The sequence below is a fragment of the Vipera berus genome, assembly GCF_964194415.1.
Source record: "Vipera berus genome assembly, chromosome: 6".
Taxonomy (NCBI): domain Eukaryota; kingdom Metazoa; phylum Chordata; class Lepidosauria; order Squamata; family Viperidae; genus Vipera; species Vipera berus.
This window is the reverse complement of record NC_138208.1, coordinates 67431799-67446802: the sequence shown is the minus strand read 5'-3', so window position 1 is coordinate 67446802 and position 15004 is coordinate 67431799. Positions and strand designations below refer to the sequence as shown.

Here is a 15004-nt window from a genome sequence, read left to right as displayed (position 1 = left end):
CTCTGTTTACTCCTGACTGACTGCCTCCTGCGTCGGGCGTCCTTGAACAGGGCCAGCTGTGGGTCATCTTCATCCACGCTGTCAGGCTCACACAGCTGGGTCTCCATCATGACCAGGTGGGAGGGGCCTGGCTGAGGGCTCTCATCAGCAAGATCTTCAACCCCCTCAGCAAGCTCTTCAACACCCCCCTTCTCCTCTGAATCATCCGACCCAACTGCCGAACCCACAGGCTGACCCTGAATCACAACAGTAGGTGATATCCAGGGAGAAGGGTTATGCACATATCTGGAGGGGGATATGCACTTTATTTCTAGTTAGGGCCATGACTTGGTGATTTCAGTACCATGTGGTGTTTGATTTCTTTGACGACATTAGTTATTTAACAAACAGCTAGGTTGCCATCAAAAAAGTGATATACTACATCTATTATTATTTGAATGCATTTCATTTAAAACAGAATTCACATATTTAAAAAGGTAACAATCAATACTTAAATATAAAACAGTTATAAAACAGCAAGATGTTCAATGAACCTATAACCATTTGTTGTCCAACAACTCATTTTGTGGGATCAAATTTCAAGTAGCACTTTAAAATTTATGAATGCAGGTTTTGATTATATGAGCTTAGAATGCTCTTATCACCTTTTACTGAATGGTATTTTTCCCGAAAATGACTGAATCTAAATCTAAATGTTTGAAGGGGACAGAGTGCAGAAGAGAAAAAAAATCAGTCAAAACACATTGCTCCACATTAGTTTATACACTAAATAGATGTGTTGTAGCAAAAACAGAAAGAAAACAATATATTACTGTACTTTCTAGCTTGTCATAATTTGGCCTTGGTTGCAATCACACTCCTAATCTTTAGAGGGTGCTCATATGCTTCAGGAGTGGGAAGGAACATCTTTTCTTTAAAATAGTGTATTTTCCACATTTTCAGGTATCCTGGTAGTCAGAAACAACATTTCTTTCAGGATGCTATTGCACATACCTGTATTGTAACCTCTTCCAAGAGCTGGCCAGGGACGGTGATTTTTCCAGAGGTTTCCTAGGTACCAGTCACTCTGGTTCTCTACCAAACCAAGAACCTGCTGACCTAAAAATGCACAAATAAACAAATCAAATCAAAAATCAACTTGTAGGAAGATACTCATAATATATAGACAAGTAGATGCAAAAAGAGAAATATGCATTCTGCACATTTCATATATGAAATATAAATCTGTTTTATTGCAATTTATACTTGACTTAGAAATATGAGTTATATATTCAACAAAATAAAATACAGAAAAAATGCAAGTCCTCAAACTATGTAATAGTAATAAATAAGATACTTCTTGAGAACTATCCTGAGCATATTTTTATGGAAGATATAAATATATAAAAATCTTTCAACCTTTTCTTCCCTTCACACCAAAGTTAATCAAATGCATTTTAATGATTTGTTACCTATAACACATTCATTCAAGAAAATTCTAATACTTTCTTCAAAACTGTTTAAAAAGTAGAGTTAATACATTACTTTTAATTGGGCTACTTAAAAATGTTAACCAGTACATACAACAGCCTCCAACAACATTAAGTGATAAAATAAATTCATAATATTTTCCAAATAGTACAATTCTATTTACAACTATTCATAATCATATTAAGTTACAATTTAAAAATTCTGAATCATAAGATACTATATTTAAAATGTATCCAACTAAGCATATACATACGTTACGTGTTACATTAATTTTTCCATCCAAGCATCAAGATATTGTATAAACCTGGATATTACAACATGTATTCCATGAGTACCTCAAAATTGTAATTGATTAAATCTTACTTTTGTTTTTCATTATATGATACTTTAGCTGTTTAGATGTTTTAGACATGTGCCCCCAGATTTTTCCCCCGCATGTAAGACCTATCCCAAAAATAAGCCCTAGCTTGATTTTTATGTTTGTGCCTAATATAAGCCCTACCCCTGAAATAAGCCCTAGTTTTGCAGCGAGGCACATACATAAAAATCAAGCTAGGGAAGGGGATGGAGCTGCCCGATGCGCTCCATACCTACCTACTTTAGGACCGCTGCAGCCAGGTCTCCCACGCCCTGTTGCTGCCTGAGTTTTTCTGCAGCCACACAGTGCATTGCCCTGGTGCCACTGCTTGTGGCAGGAGGCTGCATGTGTCGTTGTGCTGATTGTGCCGCTGCTGACACTTGCGGCAGGAGGCTGCATGGGTTGTCACACTGCCATATGGTGCATTGCACCGCTGCCACTGTTTATAGGAGGCCGTGCAGCACAATGTACTCTGCAACCTCCTGCCATGAGTGGCAGCACCGGCATGATTGGTGTGACAAGCCACGCGGCCTCCTGCCATGAGCGCCAGCACCGGTGCGAAAAGCCATGCAGCCTCCTGCAGCGAGTGCCAGGACTTGAGCAATGCACCACCTGATGTGCGGCCGCAGAATTCGAACAGTAGTATGACAGGTGTCGGGGCACGGGAGGCCTGTCTGCAGCAGTCCTAAGGTAAGTGGATAAGATATCCCTCCAAAATAAGACTTGGTGCATCTTTTGGAGGCAAAAAAAAAATAAGACCAGGTGTTATTTTTGGGAAAACACAATATATACTCCTATTGACAATAATCAAGCATGGCTCAGATAGGGAAAAGAAAAAACTTTATTAGTAATAAGAACAAGCTATCCCTGTTTTTTGTCCAACAATACATTTCATATCTCAGCAGTCTTCACAGTTAGGAAGATTTTATATCTAAAGAGAAATGTGAGAGTCCCATTTGCAAAAAACTGCTATTGAATATTTCTGAAGACTATCAGTCTATTTTCATTAAACTGTCCAAATACTGATGAAAGGGGTAAATCGTCAAATGAACTCATAACAGGTCATGACAATCCTTGTTACTTTTTTAATGGATTTGTTTTCTCACCTTAAATTTGTACCCCTTTTAACAAAGAACTATACTACTCACATTTTAGCAGTTTTATTTTCCACAAAAGAATACTGAGGGACAAGTAAGACTGCAATGAAATTAGCAGAATGTTCCTGTTTGCTATTGTACTTTGCCAACCAGTCTTTACATGGTAAAGACTCCAAAAGCTAGGATATATGAGTGTGTATAACAGACATTCCTAGTCATTCTATTCCAATTGTTTTCCATTTTCTGCTGCTATAACAAATATATTATCACAAACATGCTTAAATGTCATTTAGACATGGTTTGGAATGAGGATTGGATTTATAAATGACATACTTCAAATCTTGATTGATCTTCACTACCATATAGAGGCCAGAGGGGAAACCATTTATCACTTGAGAAGAAACTCTCATAGAATATATACTGTAAATTAAACAACTTCCTGATGAAACCCCATTTAAAGTTCAAATCACACTAGTTACTTTTAATGAAAAAGAACAAGAGTATTTTTCTAAAGTACACTATGATTTATTTAATTATAAATTTTACTAAATATGGAATAACTTTATTAGGCCAGGTTAAGCCAGACATCTTGGGATGGGAGGGATGGAGGGAAAGGGCAGTGATAGTAGAGTAACTGTTATGGAAGCTGTTTAAGATACAATGTGAGATGATATTCTTAATATTTTAATTAGACTGTCCTGAAATGTATTTAGGATTTTCTAGGGCAGTGGTCCCCAACCTTTCTGGCTCCATGGACCTGCAGCGGTAGCAGTGATGGTGGTGGGGAGCAGATGTTTTCACATGCGTAAAGTAGATCCTGTGCAAATGCAAATGAAGCTTTGTGCACTCACTCCTACTTCTGTGGCCCAGTTCCCAACAGGGGTTAGGGACCCCTGCTCTAGGGGATGTGGGATGAAACTATGAACAGGGCCTGATCCTTTTCTTCAAGGACTGTAGTGTCTTCATTATTGACTCTTGTTAAACAATTAAACTAAACTTGCTAGTAGCCATGACATGAAGCTACTAGTTTTCCCCTCCTATTTTCCCCATAACAACATCCCTGTGAGGTGAATTGGGCTGAATGTGTGTGAGTGACACAAGGTCATCTAATTGGCTTTCATGGCTAAGGCAGAACTTGAACTCATGGTCTCTCACTTTTTAGCCTGGTGCCTTAACCACTAGAGTTTTAGACAATTCTGTGCTGGCACTGCAATGTTAGGACTGAATATATTAGTCCAAGGCCTCTCAAACTTTGGGAATGATACCATGATACTAAAATGATGCCCTAAACTAATTGGAACCTCTATAAATAAAACTCATGATTTTACTGGACTTAAAGCTGGATAAGCAAGAAATGTCTTCAGAAACTTCAGAAAATAAAATTGTTTCAAATGAAATTTCAAATGATCCCCCCATAAAAATTAGTCTAAAATTAGTTTAAAACCATATTTTAACAGGTAGAAGTTTCATGAGTTTTATACAATTCTCATGAAATTTGAATGTCTTTTTGGAGAAGCTATTTTCATTCTCCCAATGGGAAAATTTTCTTGGGAAAATTACAAAAAAGAAAGAAAAGACAAGGGTATTTCTTTGTCTTACATCAGCTTCTCTTAAAATGCTGCAGCTTGCAAAACACTGGCAATCTATAATAACTTTTGGGTCCCTTCTCCAATGAAAGAACATTAAGATAAAAATCACTAGCTATCTCCTTCTCTTTTGTCAGACTCTGGTTTTGCCTAAAAGCAAAAGTGATTCTATTCTAAGAATGATTGTCAGAATCACTTTGACAAGACTTATTAAGAAGAAAAGGCATATAAGAATTCAAGAAAACTGAAGTATTTCATATCTAAGACCAATATATCCCATAAAATATATTACTATAAAGAATTGTTTTTTTAAAAAAAATGTCTTCCTGGTGGTATTTCCACTTATAACAAAGGAGCTTGCAAGTAGTTGTTTAAACAACAGCCTTCGGAATAGTTATAATTCTAAAAACATATTATTCTATCTTCCTTATTGCTCTCCCTTCCATCATAATAGCCCCCAAAAGAGTGACTGTAAGATTAAATTAGCAAAGCTTTGCATGGAAACCTGATGTCCTCATACACAGTTCTGAAACCATTGGGGTGCTTTCATTCAATATACTTTATCCAACTGGGAAGCCTGCTTGAAAAGGAATATGAAGACACTCTTTGACAACCTGGCATGCAGTGGTAGGATTCAGCCAGTTCGCACCACTTTAGCAGAACTGGTAGCTACTTTTTTGTTGCCCAGGCCCAGAATGGACTTCTGGAAGCGGCATCCAGTTGTTCACATATTTGAATCCCACCATGCTGCCATGTATTATCACTTGAGAAACATTGACTAATAATATCATCTACTTAGAAAATTCCCTTCCATTCCTTGATAAGGAAACTGTTTTTCTACACATTCTGCAAAATTTGGGAATTGTAGCACATGGAAAGAAGTTGCCTTCAAGTTGATTTCCTTTTCATGAAATGGACTCTTTGTTTATCTGTTGAAGAAAAACTGTCCTTGAGCAAGTGGCTTCCTGTCATGAAAATACTTTTTTTCATTTTCTGTTCAATTCAAAATATATTGCATACAATAGAATTCAATACATTTGAAAATTAACGATAAATATTTCATAACTCTTAAAACTTTTTCATTGACTTGACAGATACTGAGAAAAAAGGGTTAATTTATTGTTAATGTCCCCATTCATGTACTCAGTGTACTGTGGGTCTGCTTAATTCCATGATGAAAAGCATTCAGAGTTCCCTTATGAGCTTCTGTCTAGCTGCCACTGATGCCCAGTTTCAGTCACTAATACTAAATTTGTTGTTAAAGATACTGATACCATTAAAAGTTCTTTTTAGAAGAAATCAAAGTTCCAAAGCCTCTGGAAGTTCTATTGTGTTCTGATCAATTCCCCGAGGAAGCTCTTCCCCAAACTCATTTCACTTCTCACTGTGTTGGCATTTCAAACCTGGATTCTCTGAAGTGAAGAATTAGCTCCTCTAATCTTTGGCAACCCTGGAAAAAAAAGAACCAATCCTTTTTTTCCTTTGAAAGACAAAGAAAATATTATGATCCTTTGCTTGAAGAGAATGCAGCAGTAACCACATTTGAAGTGCTCTATATTCTGCTTTTCTTGTCTGTCCATCTTAAGAATTATTATGGTAAAACTCTGTGACTAACAGCATGAGCTTTGTCTTTGTTTCTTTGCTGTAACTTTACAGTTACGATTAAGTGCACTCTGCTCATTCATTGCTTCTTGAGACACAAATTTAGCTTATGAAAATGAAGCCGCGTTCTTTACTTGTTCATAAAGCTAGGAAGAGAAAATGCAAAAGATGCAGTACTATGACCGTACAGAAGATTTATCAAGTAAAGCTGGGTCATTGTCTACACTGTAGCATAGTGTATAGCTAAAGAAAAGAAAAAGGAAAGAATTCCTTTGAAAAAAAACCAATGGTATGTCTTTACAAAATCTCTTATACTCGATTATTTGTGAGTACTTAAACTTTACCACAGGTGACAAAAAAAACATGATCCATTGAGGAGACAGCATAACGAGTAAATAGTGGGTATAGTGACATGACCCAAAGGGGATGTTGTATAAAATGTCACGGGATAGAAAAGTAGAAAAATGGTAACACCAAGACTGAACAGTTGCTGAGAAACCAGTTTTCAAAGGTAGTCAAGATAATTCAAATGATAATATAGCCTACTTCACGGGGCTATTTTCAGAAACACTGAATTCCTAACAAGAAAATATAATGTCTAGTCACAGGAATAGAAGAAGTGGGAATGTTCTTCCTTAACTTTATCTAAGAGAAAAGCTGCTTGTATGTGAATGTCTGAGTTTCAATATGTATCACAATTATTTTTTGTTATATATTAAATACCAATATGACAGATGAGAGTTTTAAGGCCCCTTCTTTCAATTAAGGTTGACTAAAATGTTTCTGTACAGTCTGCAGCCACATCTGACTTAGTATTAACTTTTAAATACCCATAGCATCCTAGCCGTGACACACACCATAAACATTATGTTCCGGTAAATTATTTGGATTTTAATACTCATTTAAAATTATAATCGTTACTATGATTATACATCCAAGGATGGGAATAATCTAAATAGCCTTAAATACAAGTTTATGAAGCTGTGTGTTGATATTACAAGGGGCTACTTAATTTTACAAAATTAAAAATATACTAATACAAAACTCAACAATCTTTGATATATCCACAAGATAGAAAAAATATATCCACCCATCCCATGTCTCTTTTATTTTCTAGCATAATGACTCATTTTACTGCTGTGTTAAAGCTGGAATGAAATGTGTGGTGGTTCAGCCCAACAATTCTGCAGTCACTGCTGGATGTAATTTTGAAAATAAAATGTAGGGCCATTCCCCTAATGAAACTGTCCTTGCTTCCTTGTAAAGAGTGAACCTTAACAATCCCTCAAAACTGGCATCAGAGTTGCAAGGCCTTTCAATTGAGCCGAAATTGAGTGTAATAACCCTAAGTGCACATATAAAACATAACCGCAGGTATCAATTAACAGTAGGTTAAGTATGGTCCTCATTTGAAACTTTTATTATGATATGAAGGCCAGGAGTCACAAAACCTACATTTTTGTCTATTTTATAATCTTGCACACAATTCATCAGCTAATCTATCAGTTCCTTTGCAGCTTTTAAGCAACTTGCCAAATTTTTAAATTTTTAAAGTGAGTTCTCCAAACCTACTTTAATTATCTTCTCCTAAACTCCTTAAAGTATAGTGTCAGCAGAAGTATCTAATATGGATGGAAGAAAAAAATCACTAAACCTGACAATCATCCAGCCTTGTCAGTTATGGATTATTGAGATACACTAGGGCACTATTCCAGGGTGAATAATGATTTAACTATACTTTGTACTTTAAATATAATGAAATATTAGTGGCACAAGTCTCTAGTGGCACTAGACTTATGCATTAACAGCATTGGTTATCTCAATATAAAATATCATAAAAATAGTAATAATTCTATCATACCATATTTAATCAATTGCATTACCTTTTCTAACTCACAAAAAGGATGTGCTTTCCTGAAAAGGACATTAAGTTAAAGGATTTGCCCAGAGGATAAAGGCTTTCTTGTTTTAAGCCATAAATTTCAGATGTTTTCTTGCCTGTGCAGAAGGATTTCACCTGGGACTGTATTGCATTAGCAGATTAATTGGCTGGGTGTGAACAGTGCTATTTGTTTTTGGATTAACAGGATGTGAGAACACAATTGTGATTTATAAACCACAGCTTATGGAATATTGTATTGTACCTGGCTCGAGTTTGTGGATCAAGTAAAAATCAAAGTGGATTTAAGAACAAATGTATATCAAAAATACTAAGCACCGTTAATGAGTGGCTAGGATTCATTCTGACAGATTTTTCATCTCACAGAGTTAAGCCCATTATACTGAATAAAGGTCATGTGGAAACTTCACAGAGTTGTTGTGGGGAAGGATATTTCCATAACAAGAATAAATGTGGTTATGGGATTAAAGGGTCTCCCCACCACCACCACAACTGCTAATAATAACATAGTGAAATGAACTTGAAGAAATCTGTGCTGAAGGCATGAAAGTAATTGCTCATGCAGCACAGCTATGTCTTTCACAGATGCATTATTTTATTATTCAAGGGGATTAAACTGTCTGATAAGCCAGGTAGTTAGCATGACTCCTGTCAGGAGCATGCATCTGTGTAATTGAAAACACTGCCATTTCCTTGGCATGTACAGTTGGTCATTATTCTCTAAAACATATCTTGAGAAACAAGTAAGAGACATTTTGGTGATTCTGATGCTAAACATCTCTTATCTACTAGTTTAAGAAATTAAAGTTTATACTAATAGAACTATTTCTTCTGCAGAGATTTTGCAAACCCAAACCAACTGCAGATTCTCTTCCCAATAAGCATCCCATGTATCAGCATGAAATATGAACCCAAGAATATTACATCTTTAAATCCTATCTTTAGAATTATATATTATTTTACTACATACAATGTCTGAGTATATTCAATAATGGAAGGTGAAATTCAAACCAAGGATCAAGAAAGATCAGAACAAAACTAAATTTGATATAAATCATTTTTAATTTAAATAAATTAAACCAGTACGTGGATAGCCAGCTACAGAGCCTTGATTCCCAACAATCAAAAAAGCCAGAACTGAGGTTCTTTAAAAATGTCTGCCCTTGGAATTAAGACCTGAATTATAATGGAAGCAGAAGCTCCCATCAGATGCAGGCTGGGGCACCTTATCTGCAATACTTGCTAGTTCAAAATATGTGACGATTGGCTGGTTTCAGACATTATGTAACTGTGATGTTTTCCTCCTGTTTTGAAGTTTTAAAATAAAAACTGAAGGGCCTATTTCTCCAGTGGTACTAATGAACTTTGCAGAGATTAAAAAAATATATATTCTTGCCTCCAGCTGACACAGACAGCTATTTGTAAACATATATACCTATTGTTTCTCACAGAAGCGATTGATTTGTTTTTATGCAGAAGCCAATTCACATTGTCAACGTTTGGCTTCTAGACAAATTATAGATCTACAGTGTTGTTACAAAGAAAGATTTAAATGCTGGGAATAGAAAGTACTAACAGTTCTGAAGGTGTAATTGACTTCTCTTAGTAAGACACAGACAATGAAGTAGGTCTTACTATGGAGAAACAATGATAAATCCTCAGATTTTCAACAGAATTCAGACACCGATTTCCCTTGAATTATATGGATCTAAACAAGGCAAACTACTTTAGCAAAAGAAGTTAGTCTTCCCAGGGTAAAGCCATCTAGGGGAATGAAATTCCCAGAACTCTGAGCACATGTAGGTAAATCAAATAAATAGATCACGTAAAGGAAAGGTTCCAACAATGAGCATAGTATGAGAATGTTCTAATGAGCTGCACTGTTCTCCCTAAAGAATGCATTAGATCATCCCTATCTATATACCCAGTGCTATAGTGTATTAAATTTTGTGGAATATACTTGGTTTTGGATTACAGCATGCCAATGGGCAAACTTTTTCCTGTTGAAGGCTACATCCCTTTCACAGTAACCCTTGAGGAATATCTGCTTATGATGGATAGGCCCTAAATCAAGCAAAGAACCAAGAGCCAGAATGGCACAGCATAAACTTCATAAACCAATTGTTTCCCTAAGGAACATATATTTAAACAATTAATATGGAATCTATAATCTACATTTGTATTTCTTGAACCCTTGGATTTTCATTGTTTTTTTAAAACTATATTAATTCTTGTAAGCCATGGTTTTTATTATGAACTATTGAAAATTCAGTGGTCTCAAACTTTGCAAAGATTTCAAGTCTGCTTTATATTGTATCTACTGATAACCACTTTCTTGTCAATGAATTGTCATATCCAGTAAAATAACATATTTCTCTTGTATGATTTTTCCAAACTATATGGAATAGCTTTTTTTAAGTAGCCCTCTTGAGTGTAATTTTCAGAATACAAGGGTTTTCAGATTTTGAGTTTCAACATCCCTGCTAGGTTGTTCATACTATGATTATTTATAAACCATCAGTACATTTTTCCTGAGACTCAGAGATACATAATACTAAAAGAAAAATATTCCCAAGAAAGAATTAAACCTATGTGCATATAAAAAGAGTAAGATAATGTACTCAACTAATCTAAACTTAAGAGATATCTCATTCCTCACCAGTAGTTTACTGAAAAAAAACACATTTCTCCTTACTCTGAAGCATATCTCTCTATTCAATCAAAGGGAATCAGAATTTATTTTTAAAGATGGGGGAAGACATTAAGTTCTAGCCTTTCCAACAAGATTGCTGCCGTAATCAATGTTACTGCTTCCCAAACAAATCAGGTTCAACCCTTAAAACACTCAAAACCATTTTCACACTCTTCAATGAGTGATGGCAGTTATCATCCTCGCAACGTTCAATATTCCCCATGAGCCAATCAGTGTTTCTTCAGCTTACCCATGGAGAAATGCAAAGACTGCTTTGCCTTCAGTCACTGTTTTTGATTTTAACATGAGAAAAAAAAGCTTAGCGTTGTTGAGTATGAGGTCCACGTTACTGCACATTTTGAGAACATGGTGAGGTATCACAGGTAATCACCTTGACTTTAGCAGTAAGGGAAATAAGGCAAATTCCCACGAATGGAAACTCACCTGGCAGCCTCAGCTTTAATGCTGTAAACTCTTTTGATAACATTTCATCCTGTGCTGCACTGATCTGGAACCCAACAGGCTCAACTGCAGAAGAAGTACTGAAAAGTTGAAATGTCATGAAAACACAGCAGTACTGCACTGATTCAAATTTAGCTGAAACCGCCTGCTTGGAGAGGGTTTAAAATAGTTATATAGCAAATAACTAATTCAGAAAGTTCCTAATTACTGACACAATGAACTATTACAAAAGTTAGGGTTGAAAAGCAAGCAAGGAGATGATTAAGATCAGGCTGGAGTTTCCATTAAGAATTAGTAATAAAGATAAAACAAATGAAGAAATAATATGGTCAAAAAGCTGGTGAGCAGCTGAGAACTTCACTGGAGCAGAAGCAGCTCCCATTATGAATTCTATGCACCAAGTCTTTCAGCTCTATAATATTTCATTCATTGATTTTATTGTCAAATGAAAAGGCGCTTGTTCCAAGTGGCATTTAGTGAGACAGATGGGGAAAGACTCAGACTTCATTACTTGGGAGTTTGCACACTGGATAATGTTGATGGGCATAAGGCAACAGGGTGCAAATGTCTTGATAATGACAGAACCCTTGTTGTTTAATAAAGACTTTCTCCTTCCATTTCTGCCCTATCCCTAAGCTTGTATTCTTTTTCAGATCCTCATAGCGAGCTATCAAGTGTAAACTTTTTATGGTTTTAAAATGGTAATTAGATTTTGAAAGACTATTTTCTGCAGTGCATTCATGTCACTTATCAACAGATGCCCTTGGATTTGTATATGTGTGGTAATATAAAGGCAATAGCCTGTGCACCATGGGGAGAGTGACTGTGAATTTAAAGGCATTCCTTTGAAAAGAATAAGGATAATGGTTGAGATTTGCACAACTGGCATTGCCCCCTTGGCTGTATTGTCATATACTCTCCAGTGTGACAGTCTGAGACCACCACTGTGAAGTGATTCCATGCCACTAGTTATACATATGCAAATTAAAAATAGAGAAGCCTGCTAGAGTACATTTCAAATATTGTATTACCAAAAACTGTCAGCCTATTAGTCCTTAGTTCATGTATCATATTGCTTTGTATTTTTCTAGACATGATTTAAGACTTATGACTCAAAAAAGCATTTTATTTCAGGAAGAGCAAATTCAGGGAATAGGAAACAACTGTAAGGTACAAAACAGCATAATAAAAGAAAAAAAACTCCAAACAAAACAAATCCAGAAGAGAAAAAAATGATAAAGGTGTAAGCGTCTGTGAAATAAAGCATTAAAATTGTTTTTCATATTTTACATGCATACATATCTGCTAACAGCAAAAATTGAATTTGTTTTTTTATGTTAACCATTCTACAATTCTTGTGACAAAGGGACAATGAAGTCACATTATAATTATTTACCAAGACTGTTGTATAATCTTTCTGAACAACTTTCTACCAAAATACAAAGCTAAATAGATATAGTGACTATAAATGACAATATATACACCAATTTAATCACAATCTGACCAACACAGTATAAAATCTTTGGATAATATAGTTACATTTTAAAAGGATATAATATTACCAATGAATTCTTCAAATATTGAAAATATTCTTGATTGATAATTGCTTATAAATTTAAGGGCCCATCTGTTGATAATCAGGACCTGAGGAAAATTGTAGCTTGGCACGTATGATTAGTACATTGTACTAAACATATTTTAGTAAATGAAATGGCTGAAAGGAAGAAAAATATACATGTGTGAGAAAAAGTGGTAGTAGATTTGAATGAAAATATCTGATGTTTTGAAGTAAAGTTATGTATAAGGATGTGTGTGTCTCCTTAGTTCTTTCATGTATATATGAATAAATGTATAACAATTGATTGTGTAATTGTTAGAGGTATGTTGGTTAGGGACATGACTGTACATTTATTTTTGTTGCAGGTGATATTATGTTGTTGGCTGAAACCAGAATGATTTATAGTGAATGTTAGATTGTATGATGCAATGAGACAGCATGAATCTGAAATTTAACATTTTGAAAGCCAAGAGACATTTGACAGAGAAGACATAGTGAATAATTGCAAGTTATAAATAAATTATGAAAATTCATACCAAATGGAATAGTAGAATGTTACTAAAGATGAAGACGTATTTGAGATGTACAATGCTCTAAGAAAGATAGTGGGTAACATGGTGAACCAAGAAGAGTGAATGCTTATTAAAATGGCTGTGATTAAAAGTGTGATTTTGGTACTATCTTCTAATATGAGGATGTAGATTTGATGTATCAGAATAAATCCCAAAGTTGAGTGTAGTAGGAATGTGGTATTTCAAAAGCGTGTCCAACTAAAAAAAGGTAAATGGGTTCTAGAATAAAGGGATGCCAAATGAATACAAATTAAATACAAAAGTGAGTAACTATCATAAAAGTAATTATGCTGAGATGGTTCAATCATATCAAAAGAATAAATGAGGACTAAATCACAATGTAAATATGTATGAAATGAGATTTCATGTGCTGAGAGGAAAAGAAAGACTGATAATGTTGAGGTTACATTCTCTAAAAGAAAGAGAGGAGAATTTTGGATCAGAAAAAGACTTATATAGGGCTTCTGGTTTGTGCACGCAGCGCTTCCGGACATGCAGGAACAGTCTGCTTCCTGCCATCTGTTTCTTTCTTTTTTGGAGGACCCTAAAAAGGGTCAAAAATCGCCCTGGAGGGGTGATTACCAAGAGGAGGACTTCCCTGTGATTGCAGAAGGGCGGCAGCCCTCTGCTGGAATCTGGGATCATCTCCTTTGGCCCGAAGAAGAAGAGACCGGCCATAAAGATGGCCAATCACTAAGCCACTCCCTACCGAAAGCCAAAAGTACTACCTAGCACTAAGAAGCAATCTGGAGGACCTGGGTGAGCTTTTACCTTTCCTATTCCCTTAACCATCTTCCTGTGGGACTTTTCTCAAAATCTCTTTCCCCAGTTTTTGAGAAAATGGCGAATATCTACTTTGGGAACAAATCTTAAAGCCTGAAAGCTACAAAGAAAATTCAATTAATTCAGCAAAGAATTTAAGCAATTTCATCTGTATTTACTAAAAAGCTTCTATTTGTTGCTGGGACTCCACTATCCTCTTTTTAAGCTGTAAATTAAAGGAAAAAATTTGGACTAATCCTACAAAAGTTCTATATTAATTTGTCGAAAAAAAAAGAAAAAGAAAAAAATATCTTACATTTCATGTTATATGTTATTGATGATATCTTGTGGCAAAACCTGGTACAGCAATTAAATTTCCTTTTTCTGTTGTGAGAGCTGACTAAATAACAGAGCTGTCCTTGAAACAATGCTTAAAGATAAGTGTGGGAACACACCTGGCACTGAATACAACTCTTCAGGAGGTGGAAAATCTGTGACTATTATTAAAACAGCCTCCATGGAAGATATAACTGCAAACAACAATGAAATGGATGAATATATCCCACCACTTGATTATAAACTGATACTGGACACAATCTTGGCAATGACAGAGCAAATTAAAACCAAACTCCAAGAAAAATCTGACAAAATAAAGCCACCAAATCAAATGCTGACTGTAAATGAGGAAAAAATAACCCAAAACCAAATACAAGAAGTGGAAACTAACACTAAAATAGGAGATTTCAAAGAACAATAAAAGCAACCTACAGAAAACCTTAAAGTCCAAACTGTAATGGCAACTACAAAACTTACAAGTCAAAAAGCAACAGCACCTGAAGTAAGCAACACCAAGAGTGAAGACACTAAAGCCCTTCAAATACACTATATTGAGAATTAAACTGATCAAATGACAACCATAATACCAGCAACTACTTTCTACCTAAC

At 35.4% G+C, this 15004-nt stretch overlaps 1 protein-coding gene across 3 annotated transcripts in view; it reads right to left on the bottom strand.

Annotated features, from left to right (window-relative positions):
* The window catches only part of LARGE1 (LARGE xylosyl- and glucuronyltransferase 1), a 385917-nt gene that overhangs the window by 96478 nt on the left and 274435 nt on the right, over positions 1-15004 (bottom strand). For all 3 annotated transcript variants that reach the window (XM_081331422.1, XM_081331421.1, XM_081331423.1), the window contains one exon: positions 994-1098. In XM_081331422.1, coding sequence (XP_081187548.1) covers positions 994-1098 — 105 coding nt within the window. The remainder of the gene's footprint in view (positions 1-993; positions 1099-15004) is intronic.